This window comes from Emys orbicularis, chromosome 4 (genome assembly GCF_028017835.1).
Source record: "Emys orbicularis isolate rEmyOrb1 chromosome 4, rEmyOrb1.hap1, whole genome shotgun sequence".
In the NCBI taxonomy this organism is placed as follows: domain Eukaryota; kingdom Metazoa; phylum Chordata; order Testudines; family Emydidae; genus Emys; species Emys orbicularis.
In genome coordinates, this window is record NC_088686.1 from 130,956,830 (window position 1) to 130,982,735 (window position 25,906).

Genomic DNA, 25,906 nt, shown 5'->3' on the forward strand with positions numbered 1-25,906 from the left:
TTAGAGCAGTCCCATTTTACCTCAGCTGTGTGCCCCACGCTGCTGAGGTTTCCATGGAAACCTGAGCCAGCAGTCCAGTGATCGAGGGGCCCACCAATGGCTCAGGCCCCTGCAATGGCAGGGATTTGTTTTATTGAGACATACCTAGCGGGTCCTTGCAAGTGATCTGTGCCCCAGAGGAAGGCAAAACCAGCCAGCCCCAAGATGCCAGCCGGTGTGACCTGGGGGGAAACTCCTTCCTGACCCCAAATATGGTGATCGGTTGGACCCTGAGCACGTGAGCAAGAACCAGCCAGCCGAGCGCCTGAGAGCACGAATGCTCGGTGCCACCTCTGCACCCTGCCCAATGGCCCATCTCCAGCTGTGGAGTTCTGATGAATAACTCCATCCACACTTGTGGGGTCTCCGAGTGCTTCACAGGGCAATGGACTGCTCTGCGGGTATCCCTATCGCTCCCTGCACCACAGGGGCCGAGCAGATCCCAGCGGGGAACGAATGTAACCTCACAGGGCAGCTTTATCATCCCTCTGCTACAGACTGGGATGGTGAGGCACAGAGAGGAAGTGACTTGCCCAGGGCCACAAAGTAAAGTTAGTGCCAGGCCAGGAATGAGAACCCAGAATCCCCTGCTGCAGCCCTGGAACAGGTTTTCCTTCCAGAGCCAGGAAAAGAACCAAGGACTCCTGATTCCTCATCCCCTGCACTAAACTCTCCTTGGACACAAGGCAATAGCCTGGCAAGCAGCTCCCCTGAAGCTGCCCGTTTCTGGTGGCTCAAACTGCTTTCCCCAACAGCCCATCCTGGGAACCTTGTTCCTGAAGGACACAGGCCGGATGGGATCCTCAGCCGCCAGGGAGACGCTGCTGAGCAGGATGAAGAGCAGGATGAAGTTGGTGAACCAGGTGGCGTTGACGATTCGGTGGCACAGCACTCGGATCCTGGGGAAGGGAGAGAGGGGAGGCAGGCAGTCAAAGCATTGTCAGCTCCAAGGGGCTGAGTGACAGCCCAGGTTAGAGCTTGGGGAGTGGTGCAGCTGGGGAGATCCCTGCGTGAGTCTCGGGGGTGGCACCCCTCATTCTGTGTGCCCGGCATGCTTCTACCCTGGGACAGCTTGTGGGCACAGCTGGCTCCAGAGGCTGTAACAGCCCATTATAGTTAAAGGTGTTACTTTGTAGCTCAGTTGGGAGGTTCCAGGTTCTATCCTCGCTGATCACTGCTGGGTTTCTGACAGATGGGAGGAGAAGCAGCACCTACTTGTTGGTTGGGCTGAAGATGAAGAAGGAACTGGCTTCGGGCATGGGTACTGCTTTCTCCTTGAGCTGCAGCTCTGCCAGGGGGCGTGGCCGAGGGCTCAGGGGGATTTCGGGCTCATCTTCCTCATCGTCACCTGTGGAGCAGCCAGAGGGAGGGAAACATAGTCAGTCACTTTGAGCTCGCATGTTGGGGTCATTCACTTAGCAGCAGACCAAAAAAAAAAAAAAAAAACCTTAGCAGAAGCTGAAACTTAGAGGTAGAGAAGGATCACTTGGCCCCTCTCCATCCTGGGCAGCCAATGAGGGATTGTTTCCTTAACCATCCAGAGTTGGGGATGATGAGACCCCCATGGTCCAGCTGCAGGATGAGTCAGCAGAACAGCTCTGACCCTCCATGCAGGGATCAGGAACCTGACATCTGGCCATGTTTCCTTTTATGCTGGGCAGAGAGATTGTGGCCACCACAGTTAGATGAAGGGCTGTGGCTCCCCTCACACCCCACAGCCCCTGGGGGTACTCACACTCCCGCTGTGGAGCAAGATGCTGCTTGCCATTAGAGACCCATAGGACAAAACCCTGGGGTATCCCCCGACATCCTGACTTCAAATCCTCCTGGCCAAACCCAGCTCCCAGCTCTCATTGTTCTCAGTGTGTGTGGGGGGGTCCCCCATCTTATGTCTCCTAGTGCGCCCCCTAGTGGCCAGCAGGACTCACCCGTCAGTGAGGCAAGTAACACCCCACAAGCAATGGAAGAGGCATGTGCAGAGTCTGGTATCCTCCCCAGAGAGAGGTAGAACTCCCTGATCACGCCCCTACCCTCATACACAGACCAAGTGCTGCAGAGAACTGCACAGAGTTTATTCCAGCTCGGCGTCTGCTGGAAACAAACCATGTGGCTTTCTGCATCGTAATAAGCCACTAGCTGAGCTGCACTCTCTTGGGACCAGAGCCCTCCAATGGGATTTCTCTCTGCAAGCCACCCCAACCCTTTCCATCGCTCCCTCAATCTCTCCGGCTGGAGGCAAGGATCAAGCCAGAGCCTTACCTGGGAAGTCAGCAGAAGGGTAGGGATCTTTGATCTCATTCACGTTTGATTCAAACTCGTCCACTTTTAACTGAGAAGGAGAGAGAGAGGCAACTAGCTGAGCATCCCGGAAACACCACCCGTGGCACTGCCAGGGCTCTGCGTGCCAGCCTTCCCCAGGCCAGAGGGACAATGCTGCAGGCGAGAGGCAGGGAGAGCTCCCCCGATCTCCCATTGGGGCAGGAGCCATCTGTTTGTTCTGTGTTTGTACAGTGCCTGGCACAATGGGGCTCTGACCCACGACGGAGGCTCCTAGGCAGAGGCGAATGAAGGTTCCCTGGGGCCTTGGGCCAGAGCAAGTGGGGGGCCCCTCCCCACCCCTTCCGTCTGTGGCCCCACCCACAGCCCCACCCCTTTCTGCCCCTTCCCCTGGGGCCCGCCCCGTTCCACCCAGGGTCCTCCTCATTCTGCCCCCCCACTGCAGCCCCACAACCCCTTTTGCTCCTTTCTGCCCCCCCCCCACTGCGCCCCAAGACCAAGAAGCTCTGTCCCGTGCCACGGCAGGGTGTGAGAGCTCCTTCAGTCCCAGAGTCTGGATGCTGAGGCTTCCCCCGCCACCCCCGTGCTTCTCTGTGGGACCAGGGTCTGGCTGCTGTGGAGGGGGCTTCCCCTGCCCAACACTTCTGCCACGGAACAGGGTCAGTGCATGGGGGCTTTCCAGCCTCACCCGCCTGGCGGCTGCAGCTCCAGGCTTTCGCTGCCGCCGGCAGATTTTTTCCGGGGGCCCCCCAGTTGGCTGGGGCCCCGGGCCCAGTGGCTAATCTGCCACTGCTCCTAGGCGCTACCATAATAGAAATAATTAATAATAAACAACATGAGGCAGGGGAGCCAGGATCATTGGCCAGTTGGACAAGGGCCTCTGACGGGCCCTACATGTGTGTGTGTCTGTGAACACGTGTGTGTAAAAAAATCTTGAGTGGAAACTCCACCGAGACAGTCCTTTGATACAGGACCTTTGATCCTGGGCCTGTACCCACTGAGTCCCACTCCCCGTCCCCCCGCCACGCGTTTTGCGAGGGGGCAGGGAAAGCAGGCTCGCTCGTCAGAGGAATGATCCGGGCCTACAGGGCATACAGAATGGACGTCTTGCTACAAGTCTCCGGAGATGCATCTGCTGAAGCTCAGGATTTTGTCCCCAGTCATTCCGTGGGCCCTGGGGAAATCTCCCTCCCTCCCCACATGGCCATCCACCTTTCATGCACGACAGAACAAATAATGGGAAGACATTACTGCTCGGTACCGTACTCCTCAACTGCTGGGGAAAGTTCCCCTAGACATTTGTTCAGACGAGCTCAGAGGGGTCGCGGCACTGACCTTGGCTGTGGTGGGGATTCCTTCAGCCTTGGCTTTCTGCTCCAGCTTCTTGGCCAGCAGGAGCTTTTCCTCCTCAGATTTCTCTGGGTAACTTCTGGACGGGGGAACCGAAAAGGAGAGGTGAGGAGTGAGGCCATGGCAGAGACGCAATGAATGCTGCTGAGATGATACCCAAGACCACATTGATTTGCAAGCCCTGGGCCCTTGGGGGTTCCCGCTTTTAAGCAGCAGAGAGCAGCACCGACCTGGACATTTTCCTCCGCTTCTTCTCCTCGGCTTTGGCTTTCTGGGCCGACGTCAGGCTCTCGGCCTCGGCCAGATTGTCCACAGCGATGGCCAGGAAGACATTGAGCAGGATATCTGAGAGGGGGTGGGGCTAAGGAGCTTAGGGAGCATGCTCATATGTAAGGAATGAGTCCCTTCCATGGCCCAGGCTTAGCGAGAGCCTGTGTGGTGACACTAAGCAATGTACGCAGGCAGCTGGGGAGAACCCCAGGTTCAGCAACGAGCCCTCTGTGTACCCATGACAGCTGCCTCTTGGCTGTCACCATGAATCTCTGTTGGTGTTAGCAGTGGGATCCAAAGCCATGAGACCAAGAGAACTACCCAACTGATTTTTTCATCCCTTTTAACCCCCACTCCTGTTTCACCATTTCCCTCACTCCTGGTACTATGATGTCTGAACATACCATACCCAGCCCCATAGCCCTTCCCCGATGTGTACTTGAACCTAGATGTGACTGTGCTGGATAAGACAAGAAAATGCCCAGCTGTTACTCCCCAGCTGACTAGAAAGAGGATACAGTTCCCGCAGACAAAGAGGATGATGAAGTAAATGCATACCAGCACACCGGGGAAGGAGGGCCCTTTATAAGCCATGATCCCATTGTACATGATTGAATTCCAGTCTTCTCCGGTCAGGATCTGGGAGACGGGGTGAGTGAAAGAACAGGTCAGGTAGAACCATTCCACTGGACCAGAAAGAACAGAACCCAGGAGTCCTGACTTCTTGTTCCCTGCTCTAACCACTAAGTCACACTGTCCCCCAGAGCCCCCAAAAGAACCCAGGTATCCTGATTTCAGCCCCTCCTCTATGCGTTAGACCAGCGGGATTGATGCCCTCTGCACCCCATGCCCCGTACCTGGAAGACACTGATGAGCGCCTGGGGGAAGTTATCGAAGGTGCTGCGCCGCAACTCCATGTCTTCAAAGTCGAACTTCCCGCCGAAGAGCTGCATCCCCAGCAGGGAGAAGATGATGATGAAGAGGAAGAGGAGGAGGAGCAGGGAGGCGATGGAGCGGACCGAGTTTAGCAGGGATGCCACCAGGTTGCTCAGAGAGGTCCAGTACCTAGCGTGAGGAGAGGCACACAGGCTGCTTACGTCGAGGGGCGCCGCTGGGGCGCACAAGCAGAAATGGGGGGCAGGGTGATGAGGGGAATGCCCTGCTCAGTTCGAGGGGGACACTCCATCATCTCATCTCCGCTTGGCCAAATGTCTCCCGTGTGGTCATGGGACCAGGTGTTAGACAGGAGATGATAAGAATAATGCCTAGCTCTTCTGTGGAGTTTTTCATCAGTAGATCTCAAAGTGCTTTGCAAAGGAGGCCAGATTCCTTGTCCCCATCTCACAAGTGGGGAAACTGAGGCACTGGGCAGGGACATGACTTGCCCCAGGTCCCCTAGCAGGCCAGTGGCAGAGCTGGGAGTAGAAGCCAGGTCTCCTGATTCCCATTCAAGTGTGCTCTCCATTAGGAAACACATCCTAGTACTCAGTTCCTGGCTTCGCCACAGATGTCTTGTGCAACCATGGGCCTGGCACTTAGCCCCTCCGTGCCTCCGTTCCCCATGCATGAAACAGGAATAAGGATGCTGCCCTGCCGCACAGGGGGCGTGAGGAGGAATCCGTTGCTCTGATGTTATGGTGATGAGGGCAGATAAGTACCTACCTAGATAGATCTGGGGAGCCAGGTGAACCCCATACCCAGCTTCCCCCCATTTTCATTATTGCCACCAAATATCCCAACCTAGGGAAGTGAGGTTCATGAATCCTGTGGCATTCTCAGCTCCCAGCTCTGTTGTGTCTCCGGGACCTCTCTGGCAGAGCGGGTTCCTGCTCCTGCTCCGGGTAGCTGGGAGGAGCCTCACTGGGTCCCAAAGGACAGGCTGAGCTGCTGGTTTGTCTCGTGGCAGGAGGGCTCAGACCCTGCACTCTCCACGCCCTCCTTCCAGCAGGGCCGCAGGTAACTACTCAGAGTGTGGTTTGCCCCACCACGCACAGGACAGCCTGATCAGCTGGGGGCTGATAGCGGTGAGTCAGTGTCAGATTACAGCCCCAGAGTTCTGTGTCCCAGCCCCCCACCTCCCCTGCTCTGATCCACTAGACCCCCCTCCCCTCCCAGAGCCAGGGAGAGAACCCAGGAGTCCTGGCTCCCCGCCCCCTGCTTTGACCCACTAGACCCCACTCCCCTCCCAGAGCTGGAAACAGAACCCAGGAGTCCTGACTCCCAGCCTCCCTGCTCTAACCACTAGACCCCACCCCCCTCCTGTGGCTGGGATAGAACCCAGGAGTCCTGACGCCTAAGCCCTTGCTCTAACCACTAGACCCCACTCCCCTCCCAGAGTTGTAAACAGACACTAGGTATCCTGACCCTGGCCACACAGAGGCCAGAGAACTCACCAGTTCCCCTTCCTCAGCCTCTGGCAGCTCATAGTTGTAGTCATGCCTGAGGCCTCAGAAGGGGTAAGGACAGCCCAGCCTCCCAGTGCAAGCCCCCCTGCCTGTACTGCCTGACCCCAGGCCCTGGGGAGAGGTGCCCCCACCTGGTTATCTTGAAGATCCTCAGCAGGCGAATGCACCGCAGGACGGAGATGCCCAGGGGTGACATGACGTTGATCTCCACCAGGATAATCTCCAGGATGCCGACGCACACCACGAAGCAGTCGAAGCGGTTGAAGAGGGACATGAAGTACTGGCGCAGGCCCAGCGCGTACATCTTCAGCAGCATCTCGGCCGCAAAGAGCGCCAGCAGCACCCGGTTGGCGCTGTCTGCAAGCAGCGAACCCAGCCAGTCAGCGCTCTGGACTGAGGCGGCAGATCCCCCGATGGCCACTAGCAGCTGCTCATGAGACCACATCCTCCTCCGCCCTCTCACTACACCCCCTGCTGCCTCCTTCTCCCCCAGCCTACGATCCTGGGGCAGCGCAGCAGGGAGGAAGAGGAGCCTGACTCACATTTACCTGCCCAGCTCCTAGCCCTGAGCAGCGGCAGCAGAACGCTCCCTTCTCCACCCCAGCAAGAGGTGGGTCTGTGCGCAGGAGGGGAAACACAAGACCGGGAGGAAACTACATGTGCACACAGGCACGGGGGGTGTGCGTGCACTTTTGCGTGTGTGTGTGGTGCGCAGGCGCATGCACGTATGTGCGTTGGTGTGTGTGGGTGTCTATGTGGGTGTTCACGTGTGGGCAGGCGTGTGCGCACGCACGCCCGTGGATGCACTGAACCGGCAGCGGATCCCCAGCCCCGGGCCGCCCTGCTCACCTTGCACACGGGTCAGCCACTCGGGCTGCCAGTGATGCTCGGAGGCGATTGACAGGGTGTTCAGCGAGATGAGCAGGATCACCAGCCAATAGAAAAACTTGGACTTCACCACCTCGCGGCACTTCCTGCGGAACAGGCGGTTCCATCGCCTCCACTGCCGGCTAGAGAGATGGGCCAAGAGGGGTGACTTCAGGGCTCCCTGCCCCCCCAGCACCCAGCCCCAGAGGGCAGAGTCATTGCAAAGCGCCCTGCCCACCAGCTCCTAGGGACCCAAGCAAACGCATAGGAGAGGGGTTCTGCAGGCAGGGATACCGCTTTGCCCCTCTCTACCACCTTTCCTCCATCCCAAACTATTACCAGCCCGGGGTCAAAGTCCCCACTCAATCACCACGACACCAAATGGGGATGCACCAGGGTAACAAAGGAGACGCTGGTGTGTTAATGAACAACTTGTTTCAAAGCCCTGGGGAAGTGTGCTTCATTTATCCCCATTTTACAGATGGTGAAACTAAGGCACTTGCCCAAGGAATAGAACCCAGGTGTCCAGGCTGCTCGCCCAGCGCAGGATCCATGAGATGCCTTCCCTTCCGCATGGCGGCCGGTCCTGTGCATGCTCTGGAGAGGACACTGCCCCTTAAAGAGTGCGCTGGCCTCACCTGTTCATCGGTCGGAATGACCTTGGATTTTCTGACACCACTCATGCAGTTCCCGGAGCCCTGGGGTGTGCTGGGTAGGAGGAGGGATAGTGGAGAGGAGCTTGACGCATGGTCCCCCAAAAGAAGAGGCGGGATACCACCTGAACTAGCCTTTTTCCAGAGCCGGACATAGCAAAATCCACCTTTGCGTGGGCTGCACTGAACATGGTGTATCCCCCCACCCCCCAACAAAACTACCAGCTCTTCCGATAGGGGCTCTTACAACAGGATTGATTCCAAGAGCAGGAGAGTCAGGATCAGGCAGGAGAGAGAGACTCTGTGTGTGTGTGTGTGTGTGTGTGTGTGTGTGTGTGTGTACTCACAAGAAGAGAATCCATTTGTTCATGCCCTCAATTTCATACAGGCTCTCGGTCTCTGAACCCCCTTCCTCTGATGGCAGCATCCCTATGAAAGAAAGAGATCTTCAGTGAGCTGGGGACCCCCTCAACAGACACATGGGGACGTCGGCAATGGATTCCCACCAGGGAGGGAAGGGGAACTCTAAGGGTATGTCCACACTGCAATCGGAGGTGTGATCGCAGCTTGTGCAGATGCACCCGAGCGAACTTTAATCTCGCTAGCTCCGATACTGGAGCGGTGAAATCGGCGCATAATCACTCACGGGGCTATTGCGGCTTCACCCGCTCTGGTGACCGAGCTGGCTAGATGAAAGTGATTGCAGCGTAGCTATACCCTGAGAAGCACATCTGCAAAGGAAGGGTTCTCATCTAATAACTCCCTAAGAGACACAAACCTCCTCAAGAGACACGTCCGCGCTCAAGAGAACAAGTTTGGGAAGGAGGTTTTTTTTGGCATCGTAATGTGCGAAGAAATGGAGTGATACTAGACACCACGGGAGTGTAACCGGTGGCATGCTCTGGAGAGGACACTGCCCCTTAAAGAGTGCGCAGGGGACCAGTGATGGCGTTCAGAATTGTGATCATTACATATAGCTCCACAGCTGTGTAAAATGCCCCACAGAGTAAACAAAGAGCCAAGGGATTATATCCAAGCACATAACAGCATCCCAGGGAGGTAATGGGGAAGGGGGCCAATAACTCTCTTCTATAGCAACTTCCACTTCAGGTTCTCAAAAGCCCTTAGCAAATGTGACTAATTTCAGCCCAAAATGGGCAAGTGTTAGTACATCCCACTACACATGGGGAAACGGAGGCACGGATTGGTGAAGTGACTTGCCCGAGGTCACCCAGTAAGTCAGTGGCAGAGCCAGGAACAGCCGACGGGCTTCCCAAGGCCTTGGCCTGTCCTATGCCATAAGACTGTCTTTCCTCTCCAAAAACTCTTCATCTCTGGAGGGTCTGAAGCAGCTTCTAATCCTTGAACCTGGATAATGTCAAGGGAGGGGCAGCCTCCCTCAATGAGTAAACTAGGAGCAAGTGCACACCTTTCCCCGGCCTCCCACCCCGCTCATCCCACAGACAACCCCGCTCCCCACCCCGGTGGAGGATTTAACCATTCTCCAGAAGCGAGAGGGAAGCCAGGCCTGGGCGTGTCCTGCCTGGCTTTGCCCAGGTGAGGATGGTACCTTCTCCCCTGGCCCGGTGGCTGTCCATGACTTCGGCATGGGTGATCCAGTCCATGTAGCCCTTCAGATCCTCCTCCAGCTGCTGCTTCTCCCGCAGCTTCTGGAACGTGCCCCGTGACTTGGCCTTCTCACGCTCCTTGGTGAACTCCCTGGAACAAACCCAGACGGTTGGCATGAGGCCAATGGAGAGGGGGCTCTGCGGGCAGCTTCAATCCAGACCTTGCTCATGGGACACACTCATCAAGTGTGTGCCACGTCCTATTCTAGTGGCTAGTCCCCAGAGAGGACAAGAGCCTACTACTGCTGCCAGCTGGTGGAATTACTCCTTTAACTCAACTGAAGACTGAGAATGGATCAGTCCTGCCTTTTACCTTTGTTATATAATACAAAATTGCGGGGAGAGGGGGAGGAATACAGACCTAATAACAGGAAATGCTTCCTTATTCCTCATTTTTTTATCATCCTGTGGAACTCCTTGCCACAGGACACCACAGAACCAACTACTACAGCTAGATTGTAAAGAGGGCAGGTTAACATTAGAAGCACTAATGGCTGTCCCCACTGCTGCTGTTGAGGCACACAGGAGTATCCGATACTGGAAAGCCTTGAGGAAATCATAACAGAGTGTCAGAGCTAAAGGGGAAGCTCACACAGCTGGAGGGTACAGAGAGATTACCAGCTGTGCCCACTTTCCCACACTCTCCATAATAAAGGTGACCTGTCAAGGGGGAAAAACATCGGGCTTGGCCTTTTTTTGCTCCCTTCTGAGGGATAAAGCAGGCCTGGAAAGGACGGCTGGGTTTGTTTTCAGTGGTATTTTACCCGTTTGCTTTAATTCATGTCTTGGCTACGCTGGAAGACTCGAGGATTAGTAAGATTGTGACACTGCAGGGACCAAGGAAGTGACACCTGGTTAACTGAGAAGGGAAGGGAATTTTACAGGGACTATTTAAAACTGCTATTGGGGCAGGGACTGTCTTTTTGTTCTGTGTTTGCACAGCACCTAGCACCATGGGGTCCTGGGCCAGGATGGGGGCTGCTAGGTGCTACCACAATACAACTGAGTAATTACAATGTGTTCATTGTCTGGTTTTGTTAAGGCTGGGGAGAAAAGCTCTCTGTGTTAAGAATTCTGCCATCCTGTCCCTTCAATTAAGGGCTGAGAGCGCCCCTGCTCCACATTCCTGAGTCATCCAAAGAGTTCTCCAAGAGAAAAGGGAAGACAAGGCTTGATAGACTTGGTAGCCAAGGTACCAAGGAAGAAGGGAAGAAGAAAAGGGAAGAAAAAGGTTAAAAACCCCCTTCAGACTTTCTGTTCATATCCCCAAACTCAATAAGGGCCCGGCCCGGCCCCTCCCTCAGGGCAGACCCCTGCTGGGACAGAGAGAAAGGAGAGCGGCACCATGCAGCCCACACGCCTTACCCGCTGAGCACGCCCAGCACCAGGTTGAGAACGAAGAAAGAGCCCAGCAGAATGAGGCTGACGAAATAGATCCAGGGCCACTCGTTCCCGATGGCGTCGTTCACCTGAGCAGGACAGAGGCAGATGAAGATCCAGGGGGAGAACCAAATCCACCGGGCTCAGGTAAGCCCATTACTGGAGTAGCTGAGCATCTCACAGTCTTTACGCATGGGGAACTGAGACAGAACGACTAACAGACTTGCCCACGGTCACAATGGGAGTCTGTGGCAGAGCAGGGAATTGAACCTGGGTCTCCCAGGTTTCAGACTTGTCCCTACTCATTGACCAGCCTTCCTCTCAGGAACCCAGTGGTTAGGGCACTAGTTTAAGGCTTTGAAGACCCAACTCCCTACTCTGCCACAGACTCCTCGTGTGACCTTGAGCAAGTCACTTAGCCTCTGGGCCTCAGCTCCCCATCTGTGCAATGGGGATAATAGCACTGTCCTGCCTGCCTCCCGGGGGTGTGGGGTGGGTGTGGGGCAGGGGGGGTTAACGACGGTGAAATGCTTTAAGATCTAATGGTGAAAAGCACTGTATAAGAGCTAGGTGGTGTTATTATTAAAAGCCACCAGATACAATATCAGACACTGGCCCAGCAACCTGTGTCTCAAGCTGCCCTCAGCCCACACTCCTGGGAACAAAGGATACCCAGAAGGGTAACACACCAAGCGCTTTCCAGAGGCAGAGGCGGGACTGGAACTCAGCTCTGCAATTCCCAGCCTGTCCCTGAGCCGTCACACCATCCTTCCTCCCCTACCATTCTTCGTGGCTTGGAGGGCAAGTTTATGGTCGCTTATACCTGAGCTCCAGAGCTGAGGAGCCGTCCGAGGACTCGCTCCCACCAGGCTCCTGTCTTTTAAGGCAAGGGTGGGGTTCGTTTGAGAGTCTCAGCGGTACTTGGACAGGGACTCTCTTGGCTAGGCAGGGTTCAAACACTCTGCTGCACTGGCGGGTGCCACCTTCTCCCTGGGAGCTCATTGCTCAGTGGATACATCATCCAGTAGCTGCAGAGTCTGCGGGGCTCGCTGCCCTGGAAGGATTCCCACTATTTGGGAAGCCTGGCCAGCCCAACCCGCTTAGTACCATGTTCTTGTTCAAAGAGCGTGCCGGCGTCTCCTCCCTCGCAGCCAGCGGGCTCAGGCCTGCACCTACCCAGTAGAGAACTTCCGTCCATCCCTCCATGGTGATGCACTGGTACACGGTCAGCATGGCGAAGCCAAAATTATCAAAATGGGTGATACCGTTGTTGGGCCCTGGCCACCCACTCCTGCACTCAGTGCCGTTGAGGGTGCAGTGATACCCGTGGCCGGTGGTGGTGCACGGGGATGGCTTCTCCATTTCCCCTTTGGCAATGATATCTGAGGGTGAAACCGAAGCACAGAAGTCAGGCTGAGCAGAGGAGAAGGACAACTACACTCCTGCTGCTGCTTGTGCCTTAGCCCCCGGCCCCACCCAGAGGAGGGCTCTGGTGCAGTGCAATATACCTCCTAGCCACACCATATAGCCATATAACGCCCCCAGCCATGCCATAACTCTCTCAGCCATGCCATATAGCCATATAATGCCCCCAGCCATGCCATAACCCTCCCAGCCATGCCATATAACGCCCCCAGCCATGCCATACACCTCCCAGCCATGCCATATAGCCATATAATGCCCCCAGCCATGCCATAACCCTCCCAGCCATACCATATAGCCATATAACGCCCCCAGCCATGCCATAACCCTCCCAGCCACACCATATAGCCTTATAATGCCCCCAACCATGCCATACACTTCCCAGCCATGCCATACAGCCATATAACGCCCCCAGATATGCCATACACCTCTCAGTCATGCCATATAGCCTTATAATGCCCCCAACCATGCCATACACCTCCCAGCCATGCCATACACCTCCCCGCCATGCCATGTAGTCATACAATGCCCTCAGATATGGCATACACCTCCCAGCCACGTCATATGGTTATATGGCGATATGGTGTGGCTGGGAGGGTTATGGCATGGCCCCCCGGCTGGTGGGAGGGTCGCCCACGTTCCAGACCTGTCCCGATGTAGTAGCAGGTCTTGTGCAACTTTCCCTTGAACAGCTCCTGCCCGACGATGGCGTAGATGATGATCATGAAGAGGACCAGCAGGGCGATGTGGAGCAGGGGCACCATGGCCTTGATGATGGAGTTCAGAACCACCTGCAGGCCTGCAGCCGAGAGAGAGAGAGAGAAGGGTAACAGGTCACACCCCCTCCCCTCCTAACTGGCAGCACGGCGTCTCACAGACACATTGAACCGCTTCACCACCGCAGCACATGGCAGGGAAGAGAGGGAGGGACCTGGGCCCAGCTCTCACTGGTGTCAACCACTAGGCCATCCTTCCTCCCCAGCATGTGTCCCTACATGTCCCAGGAGGGGTGTGTGTGAGAAGGAAAGCCGTGGTGACTGAAATCTCTCAATCCCATTACTGGCAGCAGCAGCTCCAGGCCCCCTCACACTGCCCCAGAGGGATCGGGGAAGGCTGAGTCCCTGCAGTCCATCTCCTTGGGAGATGGTCTCAGGATGGGGGCATCTGGCTCCTAGACACTGGGGTGACCCCCACCAGCTCCTTTCACAACAGGCTATGGTGGGATTGGCGCATGCTGGGTCTTGGTGGGTTATGTCTCCACGAGGGGCACTAGCACTGGGACTATCTAGATCAGGGGTGGCCAACCTGTGGCTCCGGAGCCACATGCGGCTCTTCAGAAGTTAACATGCAGCTCCTTGTATAGGCACCGACTCCGGGGCTGGAGCTACAGGCGCCAACTTTCCAATGTGCCGGGGGGTGCTCACTGCTCAACCCCTGGCTCTGCCATAGGCCCTGCCCCCACTTTACCCCTTCCTGTCCCCTCCCCTGAGCCTGCCGTGCCCTCGCTCTTCCCCCTCCCCCCCAGACAGGGCCAGCTCCAGGCACCAGCTTGTCAAGCAGGTGCTTGGGGCGGCCACTCCGGAGAGGGGCGGCACGTCCAGCTATTCGGCGGCAATTCGGCAGACGATCCCTCACTCCGGCTCGGAGCGAAGGACCTCCCGCCAAATTGCCGCCGCAGATCGCGATCGCGGCTTTTTGTTGTTGTTGTTTGGCTGCTTGGGGCGGCCAAAACCCTGGAGCCGGCCCTGCCCCCAGAGCCTCCTGCACGCCACGAAACAGCTGATCGGGAGGTGCGGGGAGGAAGGGGGAGGTGCTGATCGGCGGGGCTGTCGGAGGGTGGGAGGCTCTGGGATGCGGGGGGGGAGGGAGCTGATTGGGGGCTGCTGACGTATTACTGTGGCTCTTTGGCAATGTACACTGGTCACTACTGGCTCCTTCTCAGGCTCAGGTTGGCCACCCCTGATCTAGATTTTGCTGATCGGTTGGAATTCCGCTGAGGCCCAGCTGGGGGCTGGCCACAGACCCGTGCGAAGGGGAAGCCTACTGCAGCTGCTGTGACCCTAGCCTCCCGCCAGCGAGCCGCCTGCCGTCCGGGCAGCTTTCACCCACTTGGCACTCCGGACACCAGGCGCAGGGGTCTCAGCACGCGGAAGGCTCGCAGGGCTTTGACGTCAAAGCCGCCCTTCCCCGACGGCGGTATGCCCTGCATCACGTTGATCTGCTCCACAACCACTGTGACCAGCCTGCCAGAGCGGGTGAGGAAGGGAGTGGGACAGGGAAGAGAGGGGAAAGGGGAGGAGGGGGGTGAGAGAAGGAACATGAAGGGGGAGGGAAAGGGGGGAAGGAGACAGTAAAAAAAAAAAATCCAAGCAAGGAAAGTCAATCTCACCCTGTACAGGCCGGACCGAGGAAGTTCACACCACAGCCCCTGCCAGCACAGCTAAACCATAACCTCATCTCAGACCGGTTCAGTGAGGCTTTTTTTCTGTTTTTCGGCATGGCCAGTGAATCGAAAGATCGGTTATTCTCCCAGCTCTGATTTAAAGCCAGCCCATGTGCAGAACCTGTAGGTCTCGAAGGAGGACTTAAAAGTGGAGAGGGCGTGCGGGTGAGCTCAGGGGAGTCATCTCAGGCAGAGGGGCGCCGTGTTGGAAAAGGCAAGTGAGCCTCCGCCAAGGGGAGTCACTAGAAACGCTCCCACCAGCTTCAGTGAGCTTTGGCTCCAACTCCAGGTGTCGGGCCTGATCACGCTCTCCCTACCGTGGTCTCACAACCCGCCCCAAGAACAAACAGGACATTTTCTAAGAAACCTTCTGCCCACCCCGCCAAACCAGCTCTCCTTTACCCCAAAGAGACAATGGCGAAGTCCAGCACGTTCCAGCCGTTTCGGAGGTAGGCATCCGTGTGAAGTAGAAACCCATAGGCGATGATCTTGAGTGTGGCTTCAATGGTAAAGATGATCAGGAAGACGTACTCTATCTTCTCCTATGAGAGACAAAGGGCAGGAGAGAACCAGGAGTGAGGTGGGTAACAGACCAGCGATGCCTAGTGAGGGGGAACGACCCAGCAGCCCTGGGACCCCCCACAGCAGTCATGCAGCAAAGTGCAGCTTGTTTATTGCAGTATTGCCAATGCTTCTGATTTTATAGTGGGTGACCGGATTTCAGGGCGGTCTGGAGCCTGTCTGGCATTGACGCAAGAAGCTACAGCCCCCTTGCGAAGTTTGGTCCTGCTGGAAGCTGGCTGAGCCAGCACTGGCTCCGTTCCCTCCTCCCATCCTGTGAAAAACATGGACAGGGCAGGACCTCTGCTCTTTTCCCCTCCAGCACCTGGCCTGGAAAGGGACAGAGGGAGCCATCCCTAACCCCCCAGCCTGGGAAAGGGGAGATGAGAGGGGACCCCACTACAACCCCCAGGCCTGGGAAAGGGGGGTGAGGAAACCTAGGAGGAGCAGAGGTGAGGCTCTGGGGGCTGGATTGAGGAGTTGGGGACTGATGGGGGGCCTGAACTGATGGGGGGATGGGGAGGCTGCGAAAGAGACTATTTAAAATAAAAAATGATTTATTTTTCGTTATTTGGACAATTATTAATTAAAAACCAAATTATTCATTGTAATTACTGGATCATGTACATATGTATGTAGTTATCAAAATTATACAACAACAGAAGACGGTTTAAATTATTGTCGAAATGCTTTGAATGTGACTGAATTGATTATTTTTTTTAAAAAATCATATTCAGGGATTATGACTGTAACTACTGCACTGAGCTAAGGAAAGCTCTGAAAGGGGCTTGCTGTTGTAAAGATCTTCTTACGTGTCAAGATCTTTACAGCTCACCTCATTATTCAAAAATCGTTGGAAAACGTGCTGCACAGAGAGAATGCTTTGTGTTTCTCAGCTGTTCATTGCTCATTTGCCGGCTCCATGTTATAGGCCTTATTCAGTCTATTTCTAAATGTGTGTGAATTAGGTTTTTCTATCATATTGTAACTTTGTCACACGACAGAGCTCTCCACTGAGTACTTAGGGTTATACCTGTGTACAAGAACTTCCCATACATCCTCCCCTTTTTCCAACCAGCGTGGATGCCTTCCCTCTACGGTAGCTCTCCCTTTTGGAATGGATACTTTTGAGGGGCTCCATCCTCATAAGGAGATACCATTACCAGAAGCACGATTATTATATTGAAATGAATCTCTTGGTACTGAGGACTAGCCCAAATACATCTTCTGCATCTTCTCCTTTTGAATTCTCCTGAAGTATGTCTGTCTACTTGCAGCTTCCATTCAAGCAGCCAGAGAGAGGCACGTGTTTATTAAAGGTTGACTTGTCAACCGGACTTTATCTCTCTCTCTCTCTCTCTCACACACACACACACACAAGCAGAGGAGAGTTCGAAAGGCAAAAGACAGATTGAAAAACAGAGTTTGATGATTTTTTTAAAAAAATCTCACTGATTGTGGGGCCAATCACATGATTTTAGAGGATGTGAGTCATGGTCCTGCTTTGAGCAGGGGGTTGGACTAGATGACCTCCTGAGGTCTCCTCCAACCCTGATCTTCTATGATTCTTGATCTCTTGAGGTTGGCAATACTGCTATTGGGTGAGAATCTCTAATTCACATATCCCCTGTTGTTAAGAGGGAAAACGGAGCAAACCAGTTTAATACTCTTTGAGAGAAGCCCCCCACTCTCTCACTAAGTGGCTTGCTGGTCTGCATGTGATTTGCATCCATAGCCTCCCAATAACTCTGTACCCAGCTAGCATTCCTTCCACAGCCAACTCCCAGGTCACCTCCACACCTGCTGCTCCTGCTCACGCACAGCCTCTTACTCCTTGGGGGAATTCTGCGCCGCCACACAATGCAAAATTTTGCAGAATTCCCTGTTGCCACTGCAGAATTTCTAACTGCCACTAGGGGCCGCTGGACTCTGCAGAGTGGAGCACTTTGATGCTCATTCTCCCAGGGACGGAGAGGGCCTTGGAGACGCAGCCAGCTCTGGCTGAGGAAGGACAGGGCTGCACCACACCATGTCCCCCGGTGGGACAGTAAAGAAGCTGGGGGGAGTAAAGGCTCTGGGGGTGCTGGTGTCTGTGCCGGGGGCTGCCCCGCGACTGGGCTCTGGGGGGAGGGGGTGTTGGTCTCTGGGCAGGGAGTGCCCTGCGGCTGGGCTCTGCGGGGAGGCGGTGCTGGTGTCTGGGCCAGGGGGTGCAGTGTGGCTCAGCTCTGGGGGGATGGGAGTCAGGGCCGGCTCTAGGCACCAGCAAAACAAGCTGGTGCTTGGGGAGGCACATTTTTAGGGGCGGCATGGCCGGCGCCAGAATGCCGCCCCTAAAAATGTGCCCCAGCCACCCTAGCTCACCTCCGCTGCTGCTGCCGCTCGTGTGCCGCTTCTCCCCCTCCCTTCCAGGCTCTCAAACCTGGGAGGGAGGGGGAGACTCCGAGTGGCCGCGGCAAGGGCGCCGCTTCTCCCCCTCCCTCCTAGGCTTGAGAGCCTGGGGGGAGGAGGCAGGGAAGGGGCGGGGTTGAGGCGGGGCCGGGGGTGGGGTAATTAAAAAACGGGGTGGGGGTGGCCAAAATTGTTTTTGCCTTGGGCGGCAAAAATCCTAGAGCCGGCCCTGATGGGAGTGCAGGTGTCTGGGCTCTGGGGGGCCCCACACAACTCCTTCCAGCACCCCTCAACTGGAACTGGGTCATCATAGGGGTTTCTTTAATTCTCTACTCCTGGGAGAATCTTTTTTGCTGTTGTCTGTATTTTGTTGACATACTTGTTGACAGGTATTTTGAAATAAATTACCAAAATAATTTAAACTAAAGTGATTATATTGTGTCATTTTGACAAATAAAATATGCAGAATTTTTAAAATTTTGGCACAGAATTTTTAAAATTTCAGTGCAGAATCCCCCCAGAAGTAGCCTCTGTCTTCCTCCTGAGCCCGGCCCCCTCTGATCCATTCCACCGTGATCTTGTCCCTCTTTATTAAGTACAGTTGAATATGACATCTGAGCCCCACACCCCCACTCTGGCCAGTCCCCCCAGCTGGGTCCCTCACCCCCACTGCGGCCAGTCCCCCCAGCTGCCCCCAGTCCCACTGAGGCCAATTCTCCCATCTGGGCCCCTCACCTCCACTCTGGCCAGGCCCCCCAGCAGAGCCCCTTTCCCCCACTTCAGCCAGTTTCCCATCAGTGGGGCCCCTCGCTCCCATCGAAACCCAAACTGAGCCCTGGTTTTGCCCATGGCTGTGCTTGATGGGTTTGAGCTAGGGTGACCAGGTGTCCTGATTTTATAGGGACAGTCCCAATATTTGTGGCTATTACCCCCCACCCCCGTCCTGATTTTTCACACTTGCTGTCTGGTCACCCTAATTCCAGCTCCCTTTGTGTTGTGAGCCCCTCTTGCCACTCGTGGCAGGAAACTGAGGTTTGGCAAACCAGGGGAAGGGGAGAGAACTCTAAACTCCATTTGGGCAGAGAGGATGCTGCCCCCCTCCTCTCCTGCCTTCGTCCAGAGGCTTTGCTGTCTGGCGCTTCAGCTGACTCAGCGCAGCTGCCTGCGGCCATCAGGGCCCAGAATAGTTGCTGCGTTTTGCACCGGGCACAGCAGTGCCGGCCGCCTGTCCATCACCCCATCTGACGCTAATCACTGCCTGTTGCTGGGGCCTCTTCCAGGTCAGGATTTAAATACTTTAGAACCAGCCAGATATGGGGGGGGGGGTATTTATATTGATGTTTTTACATTCACACCCCACAATAACAGGGCAGGGAGATTCCCCACTTTCAGTTTGCTCTGGGGGCCGCTGAAATCCTGACCCCACCTGGAATTACACCCTGAATGCTCTTCGGGGCCAGACTCTAAGACAGATGCCCATCTCCTGCTGCCATCAATAGGGGTGCATGCCAGGTTTGGCCCACACATATTTTGCTATGTATTCATTTGACTGGTAGATTAGAAAATGCCAGAACTGAAAGAGCGAATTCACCCTAATAGAGGATGGGACCCAGGATTGAAATCTCCCGCCTCTAGGTGCTGTGCAAGAAATCAGACCAAAGCCCACGTAGCTCCCTTTTCACCCCCACACAGACAGCGAACATGCCAGGTATCACTTTATAGCTAGAAGCCCCATTCCATATTGTGACCCGAGAACCTGTTAATGCCAACCAACAAGGAGGTACAGAGGGGTACAGGTGTACCCTGAGGCCAGTATGCACCTTCTCATTCACCCAAGAATGTCATGAGAGGTCTCCATTGAAAGCCGGTGTCACATTGGTTATTGATATCATTGTGAGATGTATGTACTGATATTATGTAAGGAGTTAGAATCATAGAATCATCGAGTATCAGGGTTGGAAGGGACCTCAGGAGGTCATCTAGTCCAACCCCCTGCTCAAAGCAGGACCAAAGTATATATACTGAAAACATGGTCTTATAGAATGGATTAAGGTGTGGTGGAAATCTATGAAGTCTGGGCTACAAACTTAAAACTGCCTTCACCAAACAAGGGCACTCCACCAGAGAAACAGATCACATCAAGGAACGACCCCACACTGGAACCCATATCATTGGACATCATCGAACAGTTACAACCTATACTCGATGGGGACCACATCCTGAAAGAGCTTTCCTGAACTCTCTCTTCTGGCCTTCAAACAACCCCCCATCCTCTCCAAACTCATCATCAGAAGCAAGCTCCCCACAGACCAGGACACACCGACTCAAAGTGGCACCAGAACTGCCAGAACAACAGATGTAAAACCTGCAGACATAGGTCCACTGCTGCGATGACCAACACCCCACACAACACACCTTTCAAGATCCATGGGTCCTACACATGCCTATCACAACAAGTGGTGTACCTCACCCAGTGCACTAAGTGCCCAACAACAACTATGTGGGTGAAACCAAACAATCACTACACTCTCGAATGAACTTGCACAGTAAAATGATAAAAAACAAAAACACCCAATCACCTGCGGGCGAACACTTTTCACCAAACGACCACTCCGTATCTGGCCTCTCAGTTGTTGACCTCAAAGGAAACCTGCACGACGCTTTCAAAAGACGAGCCTGGGGGTACGTTAAGTCTTGTTAAGACGTGATATATCAATCCCCAAACGCGCTCCCCGTCGATTCCGGAACTCCACCGGAGTGAGCGGCGGTAGTGGAGTCGACGGGGGAGCCACGGCCGTCGATCCCGCGCCGTGAGGACGGGGGGTAAGTTGGAATAAGATATGTCGACTTCAGCTACGGTATTCCTGTAGCTGAAGTTGCATATCTTACATCGACACCCCCCCCCCAGTGTAGACCAGGCCTGGGAGCTTAAATTCATAACGTTGCTAGACACCAAAAATCACCATCTTAATAAGAGGCCCTGGGGTTTTTTTGCCTTCCTCTGCAGCGTGGGGCATGGGTCACTTGCTGGAAGATTGTCTGCATCTTGAAGTCTTTAAACCATGATTTGAGGACTTCAGTGGCTCAGACACAGGTTTGATACAGGAGTGGGTGGGTGAGATTCTGTGGCCTGCGTTGTGCAGGAGGTCAGACTAGATGATCATAATGGTCCCTTCTGACCTTAAAGTCTTTGATTCTATGACACTGGATTTATGGCTTATTACAACAATCTGTAACCCACTAACCCCCTTTGTTTGTCCCATGACTGCAGAGGTGGTAATGGGCCACTTCACCTTGAATGGTCCCTTAGAATATGTGCGAGACTAGGTGGGGTGAATGTGTTAACTACTTATGCTAAACCATCTGTTCCACCTTGTATTTAGTACAGAGCACCTTTCCCAGACCCGAAGAAGAGCTCTGTGTAGCGCCAAAGCTTGTCTCTCTCGCCAACAGATGTTGGTCCAATAAAAGATATTCCCTCACCCGCCTTGTCTCTATAGTCTTTTTAAGCAGAGCAGAGTCCCCTCCCCGGCTCTGCTTTTTACAAGTCTCTTTGGGTCTGTACCACAGCCCATACACTCCATGTAGCAAGGAAGTACTGTCTTATAGACCAACACTGGCTAGCCATGTGGCACATGTTTGTCTCATAGCTGTCCAGTAGGCCACCCCTCCTACTGCCAGTGGACTACTATCCCCTCTGCCACAGCATTCACGCTGGCAACACACAGGGGACAAGGCAGGGAGGTAGGTGACACTGCAGGCATTGGGGTTTCCAGGGTAGGATGTATGCAGGGAATTGCTCAGACATGGGCCATGGCCCAGTTAAATCTGGCAGCCAGAGTGCTGACCTGCAGGATCCAGACATGCATAGATAGGATAGACCCTCACACCTCTGATACCCATTCGTCCTACGTGTCAAGTACACATGTAAGCATCCCTCCTGCCAGGCCAACACGCCCCCTGGGTGTGTGAGTCACACCAACCTGCCAGTCTGTGCCAGGCACCTCAGCTCAAAATGCCCCTCTAGCAGTGACGGCAGTTCAGATATTGGGGAGGAGTGTAAATTCCGGTCCCCGCTCATCCCACCCCCTCCTCCTGCAGGGACCCTGGGTCTCCCTCGGCCGGGAAGTCTCCCCACTTTCTGACCCACACAGTGTATGAGCCAGTGCTGCCAGGGGTCAAGTTCTTGGTGGACTCCCCTGTGTTCCACGGCACAGCAACAGACGCCCTGTGTGCCAGGTCACAACGCCATCTGTCAGTACAGGGGGGCGGCAGGCCACGTCAGTGAATGGCATTGCAACCCCCAGGTTGCCCAAGGGCATCCAGCAGCGCAGTGGCAGAGCTGGGATAGGATAGGAGCGTCTGTGGACAGCATGGTCCTGTGCTCCTTACTCAGCCCACTGTCAATCAGGTGTGACACCAATCGGATTACGCCGGTGTGAATAGGGAGCGAGAGGAGAACCAGGCCCTGGCATCTTTTCCTGGAGCCTCAGCACCCAGAGCTGGGAGGGGTCTCACATGCAAAGCTAAGGCAGGCCCTGGAGGGGAGACCTGCAGGGACTTTACAGAATCAAGATAAAGAGAGGGCCCCTCAGCCCAGCTGTAGGGGGCCAGTGGCCCACAGCGGACAGAGTGGTTGAGAAGATGGGCCACTGCGTTTCCCAGCTATGCCCTCCAGCCCTGCTCACGTCCATGCAGAGTGCTGCTGCAGAGATCACCTCCTAGCCCAGAGGTGGGCAAACTACAGCCCATAGGCCACATCGGCCTGCGGGACCGGCCTGCCCGGCCCCAAGCTCCTGGCCCGGGAGGCTAGCCCCCGGCCCCTCCCCCGCTGTCCCCCCTCTCCCGCAGCCTCAGCGTGCTGCGCTGCCAGCGCTCTGGCCCGCCGCTCCAGCCGGGCAGCACGGTGGCATGGCTGCAAGCTCCTGCCGCTCTGAGCGGCGTGGTAAGGGGGCTGGGGGGAGGGGGAAGTTGGATAGAAGTCGGGGCAGTCAGGGGACAGGGAGCAGGGGGGTTGGATAGGGGGTGGGGTACCGGGGGGGTGGTTAGGACGGGGGGTCCTAGAAGGGGGCAGTCAGTGGACAAGGAGCAGGGGGGCTTGGATGAGTCGGGGGTTCTGAGGACGGCAGTCAGGGGGCAGGAAGTGGGACGGGGCGGATGGGGCAGGGGCCAGGCTGTTTGGGGAGGCACAGCCTTCCCTACCCGGCCCTCCATAAAGTTTCGCAACCCCGATGTTGCCCTCGGGCCAAAAAGTTTGCCCACCCCTGTCCTAGCTCGTCATTTGGGCCATCTTGCCCCTCTCTTTGCCTCCCTCGTCTCTACTGCATCGTAGGTAAGCTAACTGTCTTCATTGGCAACGGCCCCAGGGCCTCTCCCCACCCTCCCTCTCACCCACTCCCGAGATTCCAGACGGCGACTCCTGCCTCCGACTGGACCATGACGGTAGGGTGACCAGACAGCAAATGTGAAAAATCGGGACGGGGTGGGGGTAATAGGAGCCTATATGTAAGGGGACTGTTGCCCCCTTACTAACACTCAGTGGGGGTGTTTTGGTTGGCTAGCTCCCAGCACTAAAAGGGGAAGGGTCAATGGCAAATCAGGAGCCTGAGACTGACAGTCCCCAGGAACAATGGGGAGAGGCCAATGCTCCAGATCAGCCTGATTGACAGGGCGGGCAGGCTAATCAGAGAGTCAGGAGGCCGGGGGGGTCCCGTCCTCCGTGTGAACTGGAATGGCCTGAGTCAGACAGAGTGGGGCCGAGCTAAGGAGAAAGCAGGGGCCCAGGCTAAGCTGCTGGAAGCAGAGCTGCAGCCCAAAAGCCAGAGGGGCCAGAAAGCAGGTCAGAGCTGGGAGCAGAGTCACAGAAGCAGACCTGTCCTGGGGGCAGAGCTGTAGCAACCAGAGCCAGAGAGGCAGCCCAGGAAGCTGAAGGCAGAGCAGCAGCAGCGTGGAGCTGGGTGCGGTGAGCAGGACCCTGGGCAGCAGGCCCAGTGCAGGGAGACACCTCAGCCAAGAGGCTCTGCAGGCCAGACTTGCAATGGGTTCTGGGTCATAGAATATGAGGGTTGGAAGGGACCTCAGGAGGTCATCTAGTCCAACCCCCCCTGCTCAAAGCAGGACCAATCCCCAAACAGATTTTTGCCCTAGTTCCCTAAATGGCCCCCTCAAGGATTGAACTCACAACTCTGTGTTTAGCAGGTCAATGCTCAAACCACTGAGCTATCCCTCCCCTGAAGGGGGATCGTAACCCTGTCAGGGCGGGGGCGACGCTGGGAAAAAGTGTCCTGCCACCTAGAGCCTGAGAGCGTGTGGCCACCGCCAGAGCAAGTGTCCGACCCGCAGCGTCCCTGCAGCACAGCCCGGGCCTGAGAAGGAGACCTGGGACCTACAAGGAACAGACTGTGACCTGCCCTGACGTTCCAGAGACACTGTTTGTGATGTTCCCTGCCACAGAGCAGGGTGATGTGTTTCCTTTAACCTTTCCCATTTTTCCTTATTCTTTTTTAAAATTAATTGTTAATTAAACAACTTGTATTTGCTTTAAATTGTATGAAATGATCAGTGGGTCAGGGAGGTGCCCAGAGCAGAGAGAGTACCCCGGAGTGGGGACACCCTAGCCCCTGGCCTGGGTGACCACAGAAGGGTTGGGGGTCGAGCCCCCCAGGAATCCTGGGCCCAGCCTTGTTGGGGTTTACGAGGACTCTGCCAGACAGGAGAGTGGAAGGGGAGTCCTCAAGGGCAGGGAGGCCTCTGGGTAAAGGAAGTGGGAGCGAGGACTCAGATCCTTTCGCTAGCCCACTTCACCGGGGTAGTGCAGAAGCCAGGAAAGTTCCCCACAATAGCGGGACCATTCCCCCGCTTACATATATAAGAAAAGACCCCCCAAAATTGGGACTGTCCCTATAAAATCGGGACATCTGGTCACCCTACATGACGGCAGCCTCCATCGCCCTCCTGTTACGTTTTCTAACAAGCCCCTTTCTGCTTTCCTCTCCCGCTGGGGCGGAGCTCCCTGTAAACACCCGCAAAGCTCCCTCTTCTCCTTCATGTCCCTCCGCAACACTCTCTTTTGCCAGGATGCCTGCGAACAAACCTAACAGCTTAAACTGTCAGCTCTCTGGGGCACGGACTGCAGCTCCTGGTCTGGCATTGCCAAGGGGCCGTGGGCGATGGGAACGGGGACTCCCTCGCCAGCCAGGGCAGAGCTGGCTCACTATACAGGCTCTGCTCCCAGCTCCCCAGGGCCCGGCATGGGGGGGATGTGGAGCATGTCGGGGAGTGACCCAAAAGCACTGCACTACAGCTATTCTCTGCTTCCCTGGGCCCATAGGGAGGCACTAGGAGCAGAATGCAAGTCCACAGAGCCCTGAGATTGCTCTAAGTTCCACTGCGGGCTGGGGTGGCGCCTGAGAACACAGCGGGTTTCAATCCCCCTGCTCCCAGTGCAGGAACGGACGCACCAGGCATTAGGTCCAGAGCACGTGGCGGACGTTTTTCCAACGGTGCCCAGGAGGCAGGAACCCAGGGGGAGTATTTCCAACCCAGACAGCCTCTCGATGCTAGGAGACCCCGGCTGGAAGGCTGCCTGTTCGAACGGCTCCCTACGCAGATCACGGGGGATCTCGGCGAGGAATGCGTACAGGGGAACACATAGGAAAGAGCTGAAGACCAGTTCCTGGCTTGTACACTCAGCTTTCCCCAGAGCTCCGGCCCCCTCATCCACTGCTCCTCTCCTCCCATAAACAAGTGACGGGGCCTTGCTTGATGAATCCCAGGGCTCCTGAGACAGGCTGCAAAGCAGCAATAACTCTCCCTGGGAGCTGAGCGAGTGGAGGTGCCACTTCCGATAAGGAGCCTTTCCCTTTATGGACTCCTTAGCTCCCAGTCATAAACCTTGCCGCTTTTCTCCGTCAGGGCTGGCCTCTGTAACCCTGTCAGCGGGGCCTTAACTCTGGGACCTACACGGGACCCCCAGCCATAACTTAGCTGCCCGCTCAGATCCCCGAGGTAGGCTGCAGGACTGTCAGCTACCAGTTATTTATTCACTTTAAAAGCAACAATAGCAGCCCCTGCACATGCCCCTGGCTCTGACACTCTATCATCTCCGGGGAGGTCTGAGCAGGCAGAGGAGCGTGTGGATTCCTTTTCTTGTTTCAAGGTTCATGGGACTCTAGCAGCTGGATTGAGATCTCCGGGGATTTCGCTCTTTTGTATCCACACAGC

The 25,906-nt window shown here is 55.6% G+C and overlaps 1 protein-coding gene across 1 annotated transcript in view; it reads right to left on the minus strand.

Moving 5' to 3' along the window:
- Positions 1-25,906, minus strand: part of CACNA1S (calcium voltage-gated channel subunit alpha1 S) — a 100,374-nt gene that overhangs the window by 59,911 nt on the left and 14,557 nt on the right. Inside the window, exons 3-18 of the mRNA XM_065402475.1 lie at positions 15,137-15,276; positions 14,401-14,534; positions 12,938-13,090; positions 12,046-12,251; positions 10,855-10,958; positions 9,432-9,580; positions 8,209-8,290; positions 7,191-7,351; positions 6,473-6,698; positions 4,794-5,001; positions 4,455-4,575; positions 3,897-4,011; positions 3,652-3,745; positions 2,299-2,368; positions 1,255-1,387; positions 809-938 (exon numbers count right to left, since the gene is read on the minus strand). Coding sequence (XP_065258547.1) covers positions 809-938; positions 1,255-1,387; positions 2,299-2,368; positions 3,652-3,745; positions 3,897-4,011; positions 4,455-4,575; positions 4,794-5,001; positions 6,473-6,698; positions 7,191-7,351; positions 8,209-8,290; positions 9,432-9,580; positions 10,855-10,958; positions 12,046-12,251; positions 12,938-13,090; positions 14,401-14,534; positions 15,137-15,276 — 2,226 coding nt within the window. The remainder of the gene's footprint in view (positions 1-808; positions 939-1,254; positions 1,388-2,298; positions 2,369-3,651; positions 3,746-3,896; positions 4,012-4,454; positions 4,576-4,793; positions 5,002-6,472; positions 6,699-7,190; positions 7,352-8,208; positions 8,291-9,431; positions 9,581-10,854; positions 10,959-12,045; positions 12,252-12,937; positions 13,091-14,400; positions 14,535-15,136; positions 15,277-25,906) is intronic.